We start from the raw sequence: 14,548 nt of genomic DNA, 5'->3' as shown, positions 1-14,548 counted from the left end.
AGAAAGCTCACCCTGCGTCTATTTGAAAAGTGCCACCAACCATTGAGTGACCAACAAGTGAGTGCCTTCGAGGAATCAAATTCAGATATTTGCTCCCGAACTGTCTATAAGAAAGAAGAAAAGGCGCCATCGCTATAGTGGAACCTCCAAAAACGAGAACAATTCTGTGAGAGCTTTCAGGGTGACTTCAAGCAGGGAGTGCATGACATAATTCTCCACAAAAAAAGGTCTTATTCTTGTTTGTCTTATGAGAAGCAATGCAGTGACTCACTGAAAGCGCTTTCATTTACAGACAGCAACTCCACAAATAAGTAATCCCACACTACTGTTATTATTGGCAAGAGACACTTCATTATATTTTTTTGCTGGCCTTTTTATTGACACCGTTTTTTTTTGCGTCAGAGCACCTTGGTTACGACGAAGAAGGTTGCCATGCGAGGTAACCAAGCAATATGCGTATAGTTTTAATCTTAAGCTTCGCCTTGCTCTCTGCAGTGCTGCAAATGCTGGGTGTGTGCCAGGGGCGCCTCAGGGTGTGCCACCGGGTGGTCACGAAGGGTTCCCGCGGGCATTTCAACAAGGTTGTCGAGAGCCTTTAACCCTCCTGTTATATTTACCGCCTTCGTTTCTATGGTATGCCAAAAATGTTCAAAGGAAAACCAGCAATGACAGAGTCTGTCGGCAACAGAAAACCAACATTAGCATGCAATTTCGTATGTTTTCCACGTACCTCGCCCTCGATCCTGGGGGGCCGAATGCTGGACAGGTGAATGGTCTTAGACTCTCCCGAGTTCAACTTGACCATGATGGCGTCGGCGTTGACAACCTGCATCACCTGCGAATGAGGAAGAGCGTTAAATAAAACATACAGAGTGATTTAGGAGGGAAAGGAGGGACATTGTCAGTGAGGTTTGAAGGACGGAGCGAGGACACCGCGTGATCCGGGGGAGAAGACGAGGGATTTAAAACACAAGCTGTCAAGAGATTGGTCGGCAGAGCGTTACACTGCTGTCGCAACCCCGAGCAGACGGCCATATTTTACGGAAATATCCGCAAGTTTGGCTAAGGACACAGATTGCTGATCTGATTGTGTTGCCCACTAAAATAAGTCACTGGCTCGACACTCTTGCGTTTGGGAAGCGGGTAAGAGACGCGACAGCAGATTTTGACACTCAACAGAAATAGCACAGCAAAAAGAAACAAGCCAAACTCTGGACTTAGCTTCAAAGGCTAATTAGCACAAAAAAAGAACCTCCCCAAACTCTTGACTCAATTAAAATACAAGTTGGGTCCATTGTTACACTTTGCGAGCGGGCGGGTCAGCTACGTTGGTCCAAAATATCATTATCTTACTACTCGCGCACAGCATTAGCATAACTCGTCGCACGGCGACTCGTGTGCCCGGCGACCAAATAACTTGAGTCATACAAGTCTGCTGGGGAAAATTATGCAAATCTCCTGAGATGAAAAGTCATCATTTAAAGTCATGAATACCAATGAAGTGGTGTGTAAAAAAATTGTGAGTTCTACATGAAAAAAAATATGTTGGAAAGGCCTCCCCATGCTTGGACAGATTGGGTTTAGCTCACTGAGGAGGTAGAACTCATCTCGTGACGAGGACAGTACAAACAAGCCAATCAATCGTCAATACGAGCGCCACAAAACGCCTCTCGCATCTTTATGAGAATCAATGTCATAATGAAAACGTTGCAAAAATAATTCAACGTTGAGGGCCATTTGAGATCATGCGTGTGGTTGAATGCTGTCTAGCTTAAAATGTCCACCCTCTCATACATAATGAAATAAATTGATTTAAAAGTATTTTGGAAATTTGAACAGTAAACTTGCTGAGACAAGGTCCACCATGTAACTCAACATCTCGATGGCACCTTATTGTGATATTGATACAGGTACAGGGGAAGAAAATACAACAACAAAAAACACTATCTGTGACTGAAAACATAAAAAAAACATTAAAAACACATAGCACAAGCTCAACAGGAGCCTCATTTTTCATTCCCATAGTCACGCCCAACAGCCAGCAGGGATCAGGAATTAAAACGGGCCCAGTGGCCGATAATACATCACATGCTTATCAGCGAGCCTACACAAGGTCACTGGGCGGCCCACGCACGTAAATAAGGCATTTAGCGACTAATTAGAGGGGGGGGAGTGGAAGACGAATCAACGCCCCGAATAGCGGGAGCAAAGATGGAGGATGGCGCCGTGTCATCTGATATGACAAAGATGGTGGGTCGTTGGAGGGTGTGGTGTGGGGGGTAACTTGGTGTGACTCATGGCCTCAGTCGGTGGGGCTTTAAGAGGTGGCACTCTACTGCCACCTCCTGCCCGCCACTGTGCAAGTCATCTGCAGTGGCTAAGATCTGTCACAGCATAGTGAGATAGTATTTTTAACCCGCAGGGTGGCGGAAGAAAAAAAAAAAGAGACAAGAGGAATAGCGACTTACTCATTACTGGCAGCGTTTCCATCAAAACTACCCTGAGAGGTGACTCGTCACCGAAAAGAAATATACAAAAAATAGTTTATGATGCTGCCGCTAAATAAACAGGCCGTGTGAGTTTTCCAGCCTGCAGCATATGAGAAAATTGCAGCTAGTAAATCATGGGAATGACGTGACAGGTGGAGCTGCTCCAGTTTGAGATGACTAAAAACCAATGCATGTTTAAAAATAAAATACTTGAACGTGCTTAATGTCACTTCAAGGTGAAGTTTACCGTCAAACTAATCCTAATCTTTCAGTCCGCTTGCCTAATGCTAAGACACAATAGGATAGTTGTCATACGCTTACTCGTTTTTTTTTCCGTCTGCATTGCGATATTATACTGCCCTCCAGTGGCCGAGTTGCACACATCAGAGGAGCTGCCACAGATTAATCATGCTACTTATGTTATTACTTTTTTTATTCTTATATATAAAAGATGACAAATCTACACTTGCTCTCCCTTAAATATCTGTAGGTCTTCAAAGGGTGAGCAGTTTTACTGTATCCTTCCATTTTATACTCGCTGAAATACTATTAGTACAGTTAAGAAATGTTACGGGGGAGGAAAACAAGGCAGGATGTATTATCAAGTGTCACGTCTTCTCCCCAGCCATGAAAGGTGAGTAAAAAGCCTTTTCCACCACATCATTTTCACTCTATCACCTTGGATTTTTTTTTTTTTTTTTTACTGGGGGTGGGAAGGGTAGGACTTTCGGGACATGGCCTACATCTAGTCCCGAATAAAAAAAAATGAAGAAGCGTCAGCAGGATTGACTTGTGGGGATTGGACCTTCTATGGCCCGCCACTATCTCACCATCAGTCAAGTAATAGGAAGTGAAAAGCAGAGAGGAACGAGACAGATGGATGGCTGGACGGCCATACACCGGAGACAGATGGCACATATCTGGCGAGCAGTGTGCTTTTTTCATAAGTCAGTTGGGGGAAAAAGAAAAAAATACAATTATTTGATAAAATAATTTTGTTCATTGATGAGCTCCGGATGAGCACTTTGGTGTTCTCCGAGCGACGCTGCGCTGACTACAACTTTGACTTGTTCCTTTCCCCTGCACCAAATATTGCCCGGCACATGCCCGGCCCGTCTTTTCGGGAGATCTGAGAGACAATATGAATGTTTCATTCCACCTCTTTTGGTGTGCATTCATTAAGCGAGCTCCCTTGATCGCCAGCTTTTATGTAAGCCTCGGGCAAGCCGTGAATTTAATCAGCATGGTATAAAAAAAAAGTCTGGAGGGAAATTAGGGGGGGGTGTTTAATATTTTTATACTCTTCTACTGCATGTGAAAAAAATTAAGGCAGTAATGAGGGCTGAGATGTTGTGGAAATGTACAATATTATCTTACAGCGACAGCACTGTCCATCTGACTCCATTGAAGCTAATAAGTGCTGACAAGGAGGAGCGCATATCCTCTGCATTGAGGACGTCGTCTCCCTCTCTAAGGCCCCGGCCAATAACCTCCAAAGCTAATATGTGGCTGTCTTTTAGCAGGATGAGCCAGCGCTTTTGGGCCTAATTGGACGGGAGACCCTTTCAAGGTGGCCGGTGACCGTCCAGTTTGTTTATGGTGAGAGGAGAAAACAAGCGTCGGGGGAACGCAATGGGGTCAGCTTTTCTTTTTTTCTTTTACCTTGGTGACGCTTCTAAAAGGTAATCAAGTCTTGCGTTTGAAACAGAGCGCTGCTGCGACGTCGGCTTTTAGGACGAGAGAGGAATGTTCTTCATTCAACTTTAAGGTTAAAGCATTGTCGTGTCTCCAGTTCAAGCGCAGGGCAAAGGGATTGGCAGCAGGGCTCGAATTGTTTAGGATTTTCCATTATACAGTAATTTTTCTTCATTTTTAACTGTTTATTTTTCAAAAATGCCTCTTTTAGTTTCATTTGAAATTAGTTTTTTTTTATGTGTTGTAAAGGTTAGTCCCTGAAAATTACAATAACTTGTAAATTACTGTTTCATAAAATTATAGTTAACATTTCAATTGTATTTCTTTATGAAAAATACTGCATTTCATGGATTTTGTTTGGATTTACGATGTTTCTATGTTTATTTATTTTCAATAAATATTATTGCTTTCACACTTATCTATAAAAACGGACAGGACGTTTCGAGTAGAAAATATAAAACTATGGACAATTTCATGCACTTATTTATTTTACAAATAGATGCGAATAGTGAGTCTATTCATTTCAAAACTGATTAACCAATAGGAAGTTTTAAAACTAGCTTGAGCGCAGATCTGACTCTTCCTTTTCTTGCCGAGCCTCTCGGCGTTTTGTCGCCCCAATATTGAAAGCCTATGTTGTCGACCAAAACGAGTGAAAATAGGCAAAAGATATTTTTGTGGACCTCTTCTGTTCAGAATCGATAGCTGTACTGCTGAGTTGCAGAAGGAAAAGCCGAGAGGCGAAGTTCGCGTGCAGATTAATTTCCGGCATTAAACTGTCTAGTCAGCTCATGCGTTTATTTTTTGTAATTTTTTACTGCATCGCACACTTAATTTTAAAGCTTTGAGTTTGGGAGTTTGGTAAGAATAGGTTTTGACGACGACTCAATGCGAGGTTTATCACTGTGGTTTTTTTTTTTTCCGTTTGATTGCCTAAAAAGCATGGATTCCAGTTGACAGCGACAAAATACTTAATACCTCACCTTGGCCACAAATTGTCTGTCCTTCTGGTCTAAATTGGCTGTGGGCGCCACATAGTCCTTCCAGATGCGCACTTTGCGCTCTTTAGCAGATCTTGACACACACACAAAAAAAAAAGGAAGTGTGTAAGACGGGCGACATGATCAAATTAAAAGGCTATAAAGAGACCCTCAGTCATTTTTGCAGTGGAAGTGATGACCGATTGTTAGCTCATGAACAGGACTCCCAAAATAGATCTCAAGAATGTGTTTTTAGTACCGTTCAGCAGCTCTGAGTTTCTCGGCACCCTGCGTGTAGACGGCCATGGACCAGTCCACGCAACGGGCAAAGCCTTCCTTCAGCAGCAATTCGGTGATGTTGCCATTCTAGAGGGAAGGGTGAGGAGTAATTGCTGTGATTTAATGGATATTTGTCGGCATCGCTGCCAGGTCGCGTGCAAACTGTTCTCCTCTCTTACCGGGTGTAAGATAGTTCCAATGATGATCTGGTTGGGGCAACTTTCCAGGATGATCTGCACGTCGCGCTGTAGCAGCCGCGACTCAGTGAAGAACTTGGCCTCGGCGGCAAAGGACTCCGGGGACTCTGTGCCGTCCGCTTCTCGCTTGAACGTGGGACACTGCGAGACGCAAAAGCAAAGAAATAAAGAAATAATCTTTGTGCATTTGCCTCGTTTGCTCCAGCAAACTTCTTGGATGTCACCTTGACAGGATGCAAAAACAATGAGCATTTCAGCCGCCAGCATGAAGTATAAAATCTTCAAGTGGCAGATGAGTAAGATTATCTCAAGTGGTTGCAGCTCAGTCAAAAAATGAGATTGATGGTGAAATGTTGCCAAGCGGATAAGACATGGCGGCAGAACAAAGAGAGACAAACGAGCAACAGAAGTGCTCTTTCATTGCCCCTCTTCCCATAACAAGCCTCAGACGAGCATTTTTTGTTTGGATCAGTGAAGTGTTACCTTGACTCCAGACAGCATGACAGTGACCAGGTAGTAGTCGGGCAGCAGCAGGGCACGCACGACGCTGCCGTCACGCACATGCTCGATGATGGCTGACGGGAGTGAGGACAGAGGCACAGGTATCTTTAGATAATGTTGTGTTTTCTCATGACAGCATTCAATGAACAAATATAAATTGCATATAAAATCTAAATTGGACAGAATGAAAAAAATTATACTACGTTGTCTAGGCCTGTGTGTATATTAGATTAAAAAATATTAAAAATGCTTAGAAATCTATAGAAATTACTAATTTTTATTAATTTCAAAATAAAAATTAAAAAATTAAAATATTGATAAATAAATGACTACTTTGATTTAATTTAGTCATGATCCTAATAGTAGTAAACAGATTCCCTCAGATAGCAAACGAATAATCTTGGAACAATTCATAAAATACATTTTTTAATTAAAAATAAATTTGAATTGTGGAATAAATTAAATATTAACTATTGCATAACAAAAATAATTACTGACAGACACTCAATACATTTGTTTATACAGTAGAGGTAAAAAACAATTTGAAAAATGAAAGCTAGGTAACAATGATTGCACTAAAGGGAGAATTTTTAAAAATTTAAGATCAATGAGTCACTTGTGTGAGGCTCAATAATTAGCATATTTTAATGAGAAAAACAAATCTGCTTGCTAAAACAGCACTGCAATTAAGCCACGTGCTAACTGCTAAAACGTGTCATTAAACGAATAAATTTAAAAAAATCTCATGTTGTTTAACAAGGTCTTATGTTTGCATGTATTAAAAAGCCAGCAGGATGAGAGTCACCTGTGTGAAAGTCAATTTGCTCTTAAATGGCACTTTAACGTTTGGAGCACCATCTTTGCAGCAGCGAAGGGCAATGAAGAGTCTCTTTTTCTTGCTCATTAGCTGGCCGACTCACAGGCCGGTGAAATGAGCTGAGCGCTGTTAACGGCACTGAGCGCCACATTGAACCTCTGAAGGTTGATCTGGCGGGGCACGCCGTTACATGACGAGTAGTGACATACGAGTCGCACAACCCGAAAAAAAAAAAAAAAAAAAACACGGGGTTGCATACCGTTGACGGGCTTCTGGTGCAGGGAGTCCACAAAGTTGCGGGGGTTTTCGATGGTGTATTTGAGATCGCGGATGGTGTGCGCGCCGCCGCCTTCGGTCCATATGCCCTTTCTGGATGCTTTGGCCTGATCCTCCAAATCACACAGTCGCACCTGGTCCAGACTGGAAGAAGAAACGTGCAATTGGTGTGACGTCAGGTGGGACACTCGCAAGGCGTTATGCGCCAAGTGCAACAGCTAATTACTACTTTGTCACAGAAGAAAGAAAAAAGTTCCAATTCTGAATTACAACAAAACAATTATGCAACATACAATACAAAAAAGATGCTCTAGGAAAATTGAAACAACTAAATTAAAATTAAAAATTAAAATAAAAAAAATATATATAGGATGTTCAGGAAACATGGATGAATGGATGGACGGCAAATGACAAAATAAAAAATATAAATTTAGAAAAGGAACACAAAACAAAAATTACAATGTATGGAATGCAATAATCTTCATACAATTAATGATGGAAAAATAAGATTTATAATAAAATATTTATAAAATAACATATATAATAAAATAAAAATATAAAAAATATACACATAAAATAAAACAATAAAATTCATATGGTATAATTTAAAAAGAAAAAATTAACAAGAAGCAGTTAAAAATCAAATGTATGAATTCAAACAAAAAAGAAAATGTACAAAATCCCCCAAAATATATCGTAAAGTACATGGAAACATTGAGAAAATAAACATATCTAAGAAAACACTAAATATACAATGTCTACTTCCTAGGTCCTACAACCTCATCTCTCATTTCGACAGAACCACACCACTGAAAAAGGCTGCCGTTATTGTAACTCCTGCGCATCATACTGCCAGTCCAAATGTTGCTAATCACCTCGGCCAAATTGAACCGTTTACATGCACGGGTGCGTCAAAACGACCAGTAGCTGTTTCCTCCTAAGATGACAGTCAGCTTGTGAACACATGTTGGCCTCCATTGGGCAATGCAATCATCATAATCTTCATTATCCTCTCATAATCATCAGTGGACAAAGTCACACTGGATAACTTACTAATGGAGCCACTGGTGTGAAACTTGGTCAGTATTTAGGTGTGCTTCGTCAGAGGTCACGTGACTTAGGCAATCAGTTTTGACAGGAAGAATACTCCTGCCATCATTTGGACATTGCTAGTACTACCTTAGTCTCAACTTTTTCTCCCCAACAGTAGCATTTGGTGCGTTTGTTTCACGACTGCCTGAAACACGACTATTGCCTGCGAGCTACTGCAAGGCTGGACCGCGCTAATTACAAACCAGAGAAGCCGGTGTCGCCCGTGGTTATGCAACGCGGATCCTTGAGGTTCTCTTTTCAAATATGTTCACAAGATTCAAGCCAGTTTTAAATTAGGAAAACCGTCTTACTTGTTGCCTCTGATTCCTTCTCGTCTCACCGTGGCGAGGCCCTCGTTCACCAGCGACTCAGCAATGTTCTCGCCCGTTGTGTCTGCACAAGGAAAAAGACTCCTGTTACCAGAGCGGGGACCTTGCCTTCAAAAATTAAATCAAATATGACCATAGAAATTAATCGAAATTGCAAAAACTTGTTACTTTTTTTTTTTTTTCTTCTTCAATATAGTGCTTTATATGGAAACTAATTTGAGTACTTCAATTTTACCAGTGGAAACACAGTCAGCGTACCAACCTTTTCCCAGGTAAACCATGCCATACTCGCGGCCCAATGGAGTCTTGATCTCCACGGTGAAGCACACCTCTTTGCCAATCAGCTTCTTGCGCAGGAACTCTCTGGCTTGAAAGGCCCACGGCTGCAGCACCGAGCAACAAAAGAGAAATAAGAAGATGGCGACGCTAATCCCAATGTGAAACACAGAGTCAGCATAGACCGAAGTCTTTTTTTTTTTTTTTTTTTTTAATCAATTCAATTTTGCTTAGGGACTAGTTTTACATGTACACTTTTATGCTCACCATTACTGTGAAGGGATTCAATTAATATCATGATTTGAATTTCTGGCAGTGCTCGCTAGGCACAATATGGCGAGGAGACAAAAAACACATTTACATTTTTATTGTTTACTTCTATTAGTATAACATTTATAACAGTTTTGGTCAACAATTTAGATTTTTACACATGGATTATGTATAATTTATAAATGACATTTTTTAGTTTTATAATTTTTTTTCATTTATAGTTTGGTTTTATTATCTGTTAAATTTGAATTTCTGTTAAAGTAATGCTTCTTTATTTTAGTTTTATTACACATCTGTCCAACTATAGTTCATCACATTTATAATTGCTTATTGTTAGAAGTTTTGAAAGTTGTTTGACTTTCCTTTAGTTGTATAAGACAATGAATTTTCTTTATTATCCTTTTTTTCCACACAGTGATTAACATGCCTTTAAAAGAATGTTAAAATGTCACAACAGAGCAAGAAAGTTTTCACAAAGGTGAGTGGCTGTTTGACCCTGTAGCAATTAGATCAACAGTTTTGAAGTGAAAACAACTCTGAAGTCAACCGACGCAATTGATCGCAATTATGCGGTTCAACTTCCTCCCACAAACACCGCCACGCCCAAAATAAAAGTGCTATCTTGAGACACATGTCAAACAAACAAAAGCAACACACCTCATCGGGCGTGTCCTTGGTGTCAGGCTGGCTTTGGGCCGCTCGCCGAGCCAGGGCACCCGCTCGGATGTTGCTGAGATTGATCTGGCGCTCCGGAGGTGGGCCGCCGCGAGGCTGACCCCGTACAATGATGGCGCACCCTGACAGCACCTGGACAAAAATGACCAAAACCTTAACAACCATGAAAATAGCGAGAGACAATGGATACAGAGCTGTCAAATGTCTGTCGGTTGCTATGGCGACAACTGGCCCGAGGGAGATGTTGGCTTTTGACAACCTTGGCATTTGTGTGGATCTGTGCAAATAGCTTATCTGTGGGGGGATGTTGATCTAAGATGGGCAGCGATAACTACATGGAGAAAAAAAAAATATCACACCATTTAACAAAATGCTAATTAATCCTGGGCTTGGACTGAAAATTGAAATTCAGGAGAACAGACTTTTACTTGAGTCACAATCGAGCGCTAGACTTGTGATTAGTGACCTTTCAAAATAAAAACACTTGTCTTTAAATGTGAACACATGTGAAGAGATATTTTGCCAACGGTAAGCCTGAGTCTTCTGATGTTCAAGTAGCGTAACTTTTATTTGAGTTTTTAATCAGCAAAAAACAGGAACTATGTACCAGTATGTGAGTGAGCGCATGATGATGTGCTTGAAAACAGTAGCTACGTGTCAGTCCAGTGGACGGGGGTAACGGGGGGGGGGGGGGGTCCGAACATACGAGCCCTTAAAAAAAGCAGCACTTTAAGCAATATCCTAGCGGGAAAGGATTTAAAAGTTACACGCGTTTCTTTTCAGCAACGAACTTGGAACAACTCCGAAGTTCAAAGTTCACGTCCCAGTCGTCCAGTCAACACTCGAACAGCGTCAGCAACCCCCCCTCAAGCTAACCGCTAGTTAGCTGGGAAAGCTCACATCTGTCGCCCAACTAGTCCACTTTCCAAGTTGAAAATCCTACACAGCGGCAGCCGAACTTTCATGTCACTCGCCACGTTGCACGTACGCGAGTTGGGGAAAAAAAACCAATGCATGCATGTTCCAAACGTCATTTGGCAGCAGTACATTTTGCTGCGGGCTAATATAAGTTGCTAGCTCCAGCGCACTTTAGATGACACACTGACAGCAACTCCGTTCGTAAGACATTCATTGTCCGATGTCGCAGCTAAATCCTAACTGTGATTTGCTGGAAATCACGTCGCAGAAGCTAGCTGGCTAACTAGCGCCCACACATGAGGGGGGCTCTTACCATCTTAACTATCCCTCGCTGGAGCCCAGCAGAGGGAGCGGAAGCTGTCTGAGCAGGAGCAGAAACAGATGCCATGTCCAGCGGTTTAGAGGTTTGCGTGAGGCCGTAAGACAGAGAGGGGCAGACCGGGTAAAAGGAACCTGGGACACTGGAGGAGTGACTGCTCTATGGAAAGCCAAGCGAGAAAAGGCTGAGCGTTGGTCAACACACACGTAGTACCGGAAGAAGACCGTGACACGCACATACGTCATTTTAGCTACTCGGGCTACTTCCGTTCATGAATGAATGGGAGTGAACGGGGCAGGCTCGTGGCCGCGCAAGCGAATCAAATGAAGCACTTCTGGGTCACTACGTGAGACACGTCAGCACAGCTTGAAACGATTGTTTTCTCTTGATTTTCATTTACAAACAATATAGTTTTTTTATGTTCTTTTAAATGCGTATGACTACCAATTTGTTTTGATTCAGTTATAATTTGTATTTTCCAATGTGGCGTCAGGGATGTGGGGTCATGATTGACAGCTGCCTCAGATTTGTCTCGTTCGTGTTTAGTAAAGATGTATGTATAAAAATATAGTTTGTAATATTTATAAGATGGTCTTACTGCAACTTCTAACTTTTTCGTCATATACATGAAACCGTTTTTTTTTTTTTTTTTTTTTAACATTAGGGAGCGTATGTATCGCTGCTGACATCTACTGGTAAATCTTATTAACTACACTTGTAAAACAACGCTGACTTATTTTACTCAAATCATACATCATAGCCATAGGGTGATAATGAAGCAAATACATTTGTATGACAGAAATATATTACGAAATGCACACAAATAAAACATCATTAAAAAAAAAAAGAAATTTGTTGATTGTCCAATAGTCCTAATATATTGTTCGACTTCATTTTTCAACATACAAAAAAACTGTTTGAGATTAAATCATCGAGTGTGAATATGCCAAATAGTCAATAGTATAAAAGGATTAATAATATAAAACGTTTTATTCATAAATAAATAGCCCTTAATGGACAATCCCAAAATGAAAATTCAAAATAAAACACGGTTTTAGGAGATCCTTCACCAAAAACTTTTTTGAACCACTTTAGAAATAGTATATATTTTTAAATTGTATGGATAATACCAGTGAATCATTTTGAATGACGCTTCTATCACTCTGTTTTTAATCAAATGTTAAGCAAGCAAGTTCCAAATCGATACCCAGTAAAGCTTATTTGAATAAAGAAATAACATGAATTAAAGGCAACACATTTGCGATATAGTCTTCAAAAATTACCATTAGAATTGCATTTAGAAGAGAAACAAATGCTTCCAATTTCAGTTTTTGTTAAATCTGTGGGTAACAAAAAAAAAAAGGCGACATTAAAAATATGACCTGTCAACTACTTGACACTCATCCTTTGGACCAATATATCATAATAGGCTTTGATTGGTGTGTTTATTCCATTAACCCACTACCAGCTGTAATTACTCCAATTAGCCACAAGACAGCAGCATTGCAACAAATTCTCAGTTTAGCCCTTTCCCTCAAGTAATCCGAAGACAGCATCACGACTCAATATGACCATAAACACGTTTTGATATTATAATTCTTTTTTTTTTAACACATACTAAAATGTGTGATAAAGAGACTGTGTTACGTTTGCTTTATTAGAGGAAACACAATATGAATAAAAAAAAAATACTGGCCGTGAGGAACAAAGCATGCCCCCCCCAGTACGAGATCATAATCAAAAAGATGCTCACCTTATATAATTAATGTGTTTATTTTTACGGTTAGCAGTGGTGTACTACTGCACTGTAAACTCAAGAGCAGTTTCTAATATTTTGGCTGTATTAGAACCGAAGAGAAAGTTGTACAACCCTGCAAAGCACAAATACAATAAAACGTTTGTTTGAATATTTGAACTCATTATAATTTGGCTCATCAAAACAAACAAGCAACTTTCAGAACCATAGACAGCTCCAATGCACTTATAACAAGCTGCTTCGGTGTCTTTGAACAGATTTTAATCATGGGAATGTCAAGTTATCTGTCATGGGAACATACAAGACTCAAGGGACATCTCTAAATAATATATAATTTTTATGCGTAATATGTTTTTACGTTTTCATACAAAATCACTGGTGCCATCAAATAAAAACATTGTACAAATATATAAAATGTGATGGTGGGTTAAATGCAAGATAAAAGACAGCCAGAGCTAAAACTCTCAATAATAATTCAAATATTGATCAGGTAAGAACACGAGCACTATGACTTCTGATATGGATCTCAAATTAATGTGTCTTTTGCGTACAGCTGTAAAAATATATGGTAATTGCTTTATTTGGACAGTTTTCACAGTTTGCTTTGGTTACGACATTAATGGGAAAAGTCTGGGAATGACATTGAGAATGAGCACATTAAATGTCATTATTTCTAAACATTTACTGAAACGGTAATTGACGTTATAGGTCACTTTGGAGTAGAATACTCACAAAGCAAGCATGACAATTCTGAGAAAGACGTTATTTGTCCCATAAAATCCGCAAATAGACTATTATGAAATAAACACATGACTCAAATCGTGTTTCTATTAAAAGTGTGTTTATTATTTTATAAAGACGATGCGGAGAAAAGGAACGGACTCTCCTTTTACGCACAATTCTCCCGACGTGGTGCGCGCGCATCGGCCTACTTTTCCTCGCCTTTTACGCGGGTGATTTTGACTAATTTCTCATCGTTTCCGTGTCACAATCGATATGAATTTATGTGTAAAACACCCCAAACAACCACATGGGATGCGTCGTTCGACCATCTTGCATTTTGGGAGGGTAACAGTGGAGCCCCCTCAAAGTCGAGCAATCCGATCCGACTTGAAATTTACGCACAGGAGAGGCGCGGCTTTCCTAATCAAACTGCAACGCGTGCGTGGGATTTCGCGTGTGCACGCGGCACGCTATAAAAGTTGATAAATCAATGACAGCGTGTAATCAAAGAAATGGCCGACCTGATTGGAGGTGCGCTGGTTGGCAAGGAGATCCACACGGGCTCGGATCCATTCCACGCACACACACGGACGGTGAGTCCACTCATAGGTGGTTAATGTATAATTTGCGCCATATGGTTCTACTTTTTTTTTAATCACCACGCACCTCCATCTGTGTGGACCCAACTAATGATAATCAATTAGTCACCAAACAAGGCCCCCCCCCAAAGTCTCGTCACCACCGCGCCACGCGTAATTTTTTTTTCTACCCCCCGAACGGTCCGCGGCGCGCATGCATGTACTAATATTTGCTCGTCAAATATTTCCCTTGGGGACGTTTACAGCGCATTTTATCTTGCGGGCAGCGTGAGGAACATCTGTGAGGGTGATTTTGGGCCCCCCACGAGCAAGGTGCCCTCGTGCGTTTGGCCCTCCTCCGTCCCGATTTGTTGACGT

At 40.8% G+C, this 14,548-nt stretch overlaps 1 protein-coding gene across 1 annotated transcript in view; it reads right to left on the bottom strand.

The window, feature by feature from the left end:
• The window catches only part of snd1 (staphylococcal nuclease and tudor domain containing 1), a 103,680-nt gene extending 92,345 nt beyond the window's left edge, over nucleotides 1-11,335 (bottom strand). Inside the window, exons 1-10 of the mRNA XM_049760579.2 lie at nucleotides 11,108-11,335; nucleotides 9,859-10,008; nucleotides 8,918-9,038; nucleotides 8,638-8,719; nucleotides 7,218-7,378; nucleotides 6,124-6,215; nucleotides 5,623-5,781; nucleotides 5,424-5,530; nucleotides 5,168-5,258; nucleotides 731-835 (exon numbers count right to left, since the gene is read on the bottom strand). Coding sequence (XP_049616536.1) covers nucleotides 731-835; nucleotides 5,168-5,258; nucleotides 5,424-5,530; nucleotides 5,623-5,781; nucleotides 6,124-6,215; nucleotides 7,218-7,378; nucleotides 8,638-8,719; nucleotides 8,918-9,038; nucleotides 9,859-10,008; nucleotides 11,108-11,182 — 1,143 coding nt within the window. The 5' untranslated portion in view covers nucleotides 11,183-11,335. The remainder of the gene's footprint in view (nucleotides 1-730; nucleotides 836-5,167; nucleotides 5,259-5,423; nucleotides 5,531-5,622; nucleotides 5,782-6,123; nucleotides 6,216-7,217; nucleotides 7,379-8,637; nucleotides 8,720-8,917; nucleotides 9,039-9,858; nucleotides 10,009-11,107) is intronic.
• Between the last annotated feature and the right edge of the window lie 3,213 nt (nucleotides 11,336-14,548).

Source organism: Syngnathus scovelli, chromosome 22, assembly GCF_024217435.2.
Source record: "Syngnathus scovelli strain Florida chromosome 22, RoL_Ssco_1.2, whole genome shotgun sequence".
Classification (NCBI taxonomy): Eukaryota; Metazoa; Chordata; class Actinopteri; order Syngnathiformes; family Syngnathidae; genus Syngnathus; species Syngnathus scovelli.
Note: the sequence above shows the minus strand (reverse complement) of the source record. Positions and strands in the feature narration are given on the sequence as shown.